At 28.6% G+C, this 7,290-nt stretch overlaps 1 protein-coding gene across 1 annotated transcript; it reads right to left on the bottom strand.

The window, feature by feature from the left end:
* Positions 1-2,291: 2,291 nt before the first annotated feature.
* On the bottom strand, positions 2,292-6,453 carry MS3_00008464 (uncharacterized protein). The gene is made up of 3 exons (XM_051216801.1): positions 2,677-6,453; positions 2,409-2,620; positions 2,292-2,374 (listed from the first exon to the last, which is right to left on the bottom strand). The coding sequence occupies exon 1, from the start codon at positions 6,307-6,309 to the stop codon at positions 3,280-3,282; it is 3,030 nt and encodes a 1,009-aa protein (XP_051065418.1). The 5' UTR covers positions 6,310-6,453; the 3' UTR covers positions 2,292-2,374; positions 2,409-2,620; positions 2,677-3,279.
* Positions 6,454-7,290: the final 837 nt, after the last annotated feature.

Here is a 7,290-nt window from a genome sequence, read left to right on the forward strand (position 1 = left end):
AACAGTTACTCATATCGATATAATCAGGGTTAATTTAGCTTTTCATTTGACTTCATAATATATAAACTATTACCAACAGGTTATCAAAAGAATGGGGTGTATTAGATATACCGTGATTAACTTTTTCTAAGGAAAAAAAGAGACAGTTCATTACAACATAAATGTAGACGGATGGATTAGAGGGGGTTTAGGAATTAGACTATGAACAATATTCAATACACAATTTTAGTTAAGACAAAATAATAAACAACACATATATATTGTGAAACGGACACCCAATACAATGAAATAACATTTTCTTATCAATGAAGTTTCTTTCTTTTATAATCTTTATATCTAGATACTCATAAGTAATATAGATTATCTTATACAAAAAAACAACCAAACAGGAATTCAGTTTCCGGATTAACATTTATGTAGGATATTAGTTAATAACTTTTATTTCCCATTTTATGATAGCCATCACTATGGTTGTATAAATGTAATCTGATAAATTACTATGTATATTTATCAATGTTACGATAAGAAATTGTGTTGATTATCAGTATAGAAACATCTTTGTTGGTAATTAGTTAGTAACTATATAGAAATTTAACACTAATCCACAAAATTTTCCCTATGTGGTTTTATGAGCTATGTATACATAAAAATCCAACGAGCTAAGGGCTAATTAATCAACTATCATTGATTAGTAACCAATATCTTGTTTGGTTAGTCTAGCTTTTTTATTATTGATTGAATCCTATCGATCGAATTGTAATATGGTCACCAGTCTAAGTGACTTGATATCTCTCGTGGTTGGAGGTAGTCAACAAAAAACACTGTTTGATCTAGGTTTCATGTTACTTAACACACGATAGCAAGGTGCTCCCTAGTTGATTTGTTCATGTGTCATCGACCACTGAGCTGTTCGATCTGTGACTGACCTCTAATCAGAGTTGAGATGTATTTACAACTGATCGATCACTGAGAAGTGATTGGTATCATGTATGCTCAGTTTATTATTAGTGTAGATCAAGTTTTATAAATCACGTTGGATTTTGGTCACTTGTTTAAGTAACTTTACATCGTGCACAGTATGTTTGGATATATTTTGATAGAAAATTTTTCATAAGTTCCGTATTTTCAACAGAATATTGTATCTTTCTTAGCTGTGTAAGGTTGTGTACGAAATTATATTTGTGTTCTATGTGTTGTTTATATGTACCACTTGTACGTAATACATTGCATGACACAATAATATATATACTTTGGCCTATCCCTAACCATGTGCTTAAATATATCGCTGTTAACTCATTCTCTTAATTCTACTCTGTTGATCGCGGTATCTGACGAAACATTATGATAACTTTGTAGATATTTCAGGGCGCTCTGCACTCTAAAGAACTATTGGCTCTTTTAATGCCAAAACATTTGGGTTATATAAAGAAACGAAGCGAAATGAAACTAAGTGACGCGCTGCGGAAAAGGCGAGTGATCCAACTCCGCTAAGTGTCACTTGGGTTCATTTCGCTTCGTTTTCTTCACTTCGTTTCTCTGACTGTCTGTTCGGATCAATAAATGTATGAAATATATATATTCAAAATTCATTCCCGTATTTAGCTTATTTCATCCCGTTATTTTCTAACGCGAATTAAGTCGACAAAAATACACGAGGGTCAGAGGGATGTATATTTTGATAAAAATCAGGATAGGATTTAACGTGAGCCAGATATAGGGTCACTAAAAGTCATTACAGTTTTTATCAATTCCACCTGTTGGGACACTACAGATGTTAAAGGTTTGAAGCTATTCAGCGAAAAAACCTACATATATGTTACTTGCGAGTTGACGTCCGTCAATGTGACATACCTGGAATCTTGAGAGAAACAACCAAATCACTGACTGAAAAAACTTTTTGAAACTGATTAAGACAACAGCTTGAGTTCATTCGGCTTATGATGTCAATTAAGAATCATAAAATCTCAAGAACATAAAAGTCAACATTCTTCGACAAACAATCCTAATTAATTTTCGTTAGCCTTTGTGTATCTTATGCTGTTCGCTTTGATATATCCATTTCATCATTAGTTTCATATGAAACAGATGAATTATGGCTAGCAGGGGGAACTAAGACGCATTTTACCTTCTATTTCGAGCTCATCAGATGGATTTAACTGCCGCATTCGTGTTGATGTTTGCATCAGGACTCGAATCCGACATCTTTACGTGTTATTTGACTAGTTTATTAATGAAATTACAGAAATCAACCGGGATTCTTTAAGTAAGACATTTTTCATTCAAAAGCTGTTCGTTTATTTTTGGAATAATTATTTTGTGATAACTTTCACCACAAATCGAGATTAGCTGAAAAAACATCAAAAAACGGGATTGGCTGAGTATTGAGTTAAATAGGTGTCTGATTTTACCTTTTTACGCTTTACACCAAGAACTGATTTTGGTTTGAAAACTGGTGAAAATTGGAAAACAATGGACAACTGTAAAGTTCTAATATGGGACCTCATTAAAGAACTCATTCATAATCTCATTGATGACCAAATTCAAGACCTTCAGTTCTCGCTCACAACTAAAAATATACATCTACGACCATATATGATGTTAAACTCAGAATTTCCTGATCCTGTAAAGAAAAAAATATTAATCAGTTATTTAGGGGGAGAACAAATATGGAATTACCTAGCTTCAGCCATTTTTAAAAATGATAACGTGTGGTCCACAGTGTTTCCCAGTGCTTAATAACTGTTTTACATACGGTTGTCCTAAATTTATTGGCTTCAGTTTGCCAGAAGACTATCGTTAGGTATAATGAAGTCAACAATAGTTTATGCAACATATTTACAAAAAATACTTTAATGAATAAAATCATTTATTTGTGTTGAATTAATCTCTCGGTTAAAATTGAAGTTAATTAAATTAATTTACTTACAAGTAGTATATAATATAACATTAAAAATGACAATGGAATAAGTTGTAAAACAGCTGTTTTGTGTTGTCTATTTTAGAAGAATCTAAATATAACTTGTAAATAGTCTCATAAAAGGAGAACAGCAAATCAATCTTTACATAATATTGCACTTTTTAGATAAACATTCATCATTTTGTTTGGCTAAGATATTGTCCATGTCACAAAAACTGGAGTATATTTATATATATCCTTTACAAATTAAAAACAAGAATAAATTTTCCTTACAACCTAGAAGACAGGAAATAAACATGATGTTGTCAAGTGTGTTCATTTCAAATGATCAACTTCATAAAAAATAATTAGTCAGGATAAAATTATGTTACGATTGTATTTGGTTCATATTGTTCACTATCAATTAATGAACCACCCATATTTGTAACACCTGAATCAGTTTGTCGAAAACTTCCAGTTGTTGAACTTTCATGTTTTGAAATATTACTTACATGTAATAAATCTGGTGAATAGTCTACTGAAATATTATTATTATTAGAAGTATTGTTGTTAGGGCTATTTAAGATCATATGTTTACGTGTATTTGCCTGTTGTGGTGATCCATGCGGTGTTGAATAGATTGATGAATCACCTCCAAGCATATATATTAAATGTTTCGGTGGAGGAGGTAATGGTGGTGGTGAATTATTCCTTATTTGTTGATTTTGTCGAATACGAGTCAAATTCATATTTGGTGTTGTGATCAATTTTGTTGATTGAATTAAAGATGATGGATTCGACATATGAATACTAGTATTATTATTAATTGACTTGGTTGAATCATGCGGTAATATTTTATTCTGTAATCGACAGGGATGACGTGATCTTGGTGAGTATGTTAAACTAGCCATATTTGTTTTTGGTTCTACATATGAATTCGTTGGATATTTTGTTGTAAAACTATTACAATTATTATTACGTTGTTGTTGTTGTTGCTGTTGATAATGATGTGATGGGTCGTAATTTATGATTTCTGGTATACGTTGTAATAATGGAGATGGTAATGTTGATGGTGTAGATCGATGTGTTCTATACTGTTGATTTAATCTATAAATAGTTTGTTTCGATCGAAATTTTGGTGATAAAAGTACATCAGATATTGTATGTGAAATAGGTAATGGTGATATATTTTTACTTGTTTGTCCACTATCTGTTGGTGTTTTCATTTGATATGTATATAATTTTTTTCTATTTCCATTTTCAATATTAATATCAACATGATTATTGTCATTATCAAGATCATTAACACAGGCATCTTCATCATTACTGTCACCATTATCATGATCATCAATATCATCGTCATCATCATTATCATTATCATCTCTATGTTGATTACATTCATAATTATCTTGATATTCAATAAATTTTTCATTGATTTCATGAAGTTTCATTAATTCATTCAATTCATAATTATTATGTTGACATTTAATTATATTTTTTTCAAAATTATTAAATTTATAATTATTTATTAATAAATAATTTGTTTCACATAAATGTACAGAGAAAATAATTAATTGAATTAAAAAATCACCAAATAAATTATTCATTTCTATAAATAACCAATTTTGACGTGTTGGCCAAAATGATTCAGTTGCTATGGTTGATGATATTACTGGTGTTGTTGTTGTTGGTGGTGGTGCTGTTGTTGTTGTTGCTATAGAGGATAAACTTGGTATAAATTGATTTTTTGATTGATTATTAATTAATAAACATTCTAAACGATTAATTGAATTTGTCATTAAATATGGTATGGTACAACATAATTGTATAATACCTATAATTAATATTAATATACTATCTTGTATTAAATAAATTAAACAATATTTAATGATATTTATATATAATTGATTAAATTTTATATTTTTTTTATTATTAAAATGAATGTTATGTAATATTATATGATTGAATTCATATTTCATTTTAATTAAACGTATTATTAATAATAATAAACATACAATCATTGTACAACATGGTATAACAAAACTAATTGCTGAAAAACAATATTCATATAATGTTTGACCAGTTTTATTTAATAAACGCCATGCTGGATAATATTTTTCATGATTATTATTATTACTACTACTTGTACTACTAATACTAGTACTACTAATTTGTTCGACATTAGTAGTAGTTGTTGTATATTGATTAAATAATTTAATTTTTAAATTAATTCCAATTAATTGATATGACCATACTTGTGGTAAACAAATTGCTAATGAACATGTAATTAATAAACTTATTATTAATATTAAACGTCCAATTATAGTACAATTCATTTTTTTCATATTGATTATACTACTTAAATCAATATTTTCATTTTTTGATTTATTTTTAATTATTTGCTGGTTTGATATTTTTATATTATTATTATTATTATAAGTATTAGAATTTGGTTTACAAATAAAACATGCATAATCTTCTGACCAATTATAATTAATTGATTTACATATTGGACATTTTTGTATTGAACATAAATTGGCGGTAAATTTGAATAAATTTTGAAAGATTGATTTGATTGGTTGATTTTGTTGTTTATGATCATTCAGTAATATACCTGTACTATTATTATTATGATTGTGATTATGATTATTCAGTGTAGTTAAACAATGATCATCATTTAAATTCTCTTTTATTAATGTGTATAAATAATTTATATAATATCCAAATGATTTTTTTAATGGATTCATATATATTTCATTTAATATATAAATACGATTAATTAATAAACCTATAATTAACCAACATAATGTTAAACGTAATACAATTTGCATTGTTAACATAGCTGGTAATTGTGTTATAAATTTTGGTGTATTATTATTATTATTATCATTCAATATATCTATATATGAAGATGTTAAATTCTTATTCATTATATTATAATATCCAAATGACATTGGTATATAACGTGGTAATATAATTAACCATATTAATGATGAATTAATACAAGTTAATATATAGTATGCAATTAAATATTGTGATACATTTTGTATATAAGGACGTGTAAATCTAGTATATTTTGGACATGTATAATGTTTTGATTCAATAAATATATTAACAATAGCAAATAAAATAGTTGCAGCCGGTAATAATGGTAAACTAAAATAAAATATAATTTGTATAATTTGTTGTATTTTATCATTATAAATTGTTGTTGTTGTTGTTGTAGTATTATCATTATTCAGTCTTTCAATAGAATTCATAAATTGATTTTTAGAATAGATAACAGATGATAAATGTAATTGATGAATTGCTTCATTTAAATTAATTGGTCGTACTGGTTTTAATAACCAATCTTGTATTAATAAACCAGTATTTGTAAATGTCCAATACATACAACTTGGTAAAGTTGCCATTTGATTAATTTCTTTTTTTTTAAAAATAAATTTAAATGAATAGTTTAACCGATTCTAAATATAGATTTTTATATATTTTAGCAACAACAAAAAAAACCCACATTCATTTCAGTAGTATAAAAGGTAAAATAACAAATTTGTTTTACATGTAACTACATCATTTACAATAATATACACATGAAATATAATGATAATGTTGGATTTTATTTAACCAATCAGAATCGAGTAAATATTTTATACAATAATACATTTTTAATAATCATTGGCTAATACTAACTAAATTCTGATTGGATGATACGTTAAGATGAATGAAGAATTAAAAAAACATTTTTTGTTTGATATTATTGAAGAGAAAAGATGTCAACGAAAAAATATTAATTTCAATGGTTGAGATCTGGAGTCAATTGAAGCTAGACCATCATGGAAAACTTAGAAGCACTGGACGGCCGTTTTGTCCCATGGTAGGACTCCTCAGCAGTGCTCATCCACGATCCAGCTCATGGGATCCGAATCCAGGACCTATCAGTCTCAACCATTGAAATTACTATAATATCCACAAAACCCATCTGATATTAGTCAACATATGCTCACTAGTGACTGGCATCAAGAGGTATATCCTGGAGTTCTAGTGAGAAGCAGTGACCAGTGGAGTTCAACCAGGTCTGTTGTGAGATAGTAACTCACTGAAGACAATGGTGGATGTGTCACTCAATTTCGTGGATTATTTCAAGTTAGACATTAACACCGTTGGTTGCCGGCTAGCTCAGTGGTCTAATGGTTAAGCGCTCGCACGCGAGACTGATAAGTACTGGGTTTGAATCTCGCTGGTGGTGGGGTCGTGGATGCGCACTGTTGGGGAGTCTCACAATAGAACGAAATGGCTGTCCAGTGTTTCTAGGTTTTCCATGGTGGTCTCGCTTCAATTGACTCATGATCTCAACCATTGAAATTACTATAATATCCACAAAACCCATTCTGATA

The sequence above is a fragment of the Schistosoma haematobium genome, chromosome 6 (genome assembly GCF_000699445.3).
Source record: "Schistosoma haematobium chromosome 6, whole genome shotgun sequence".
Taxonomy (NCBI): domain Eukaryota; kingdom Metazoa; phylum Platyhelminthes; class Trematoda; order Strigeidida; family Schistosomatidae; genus Schistosoma; species Schistosoma haematobium.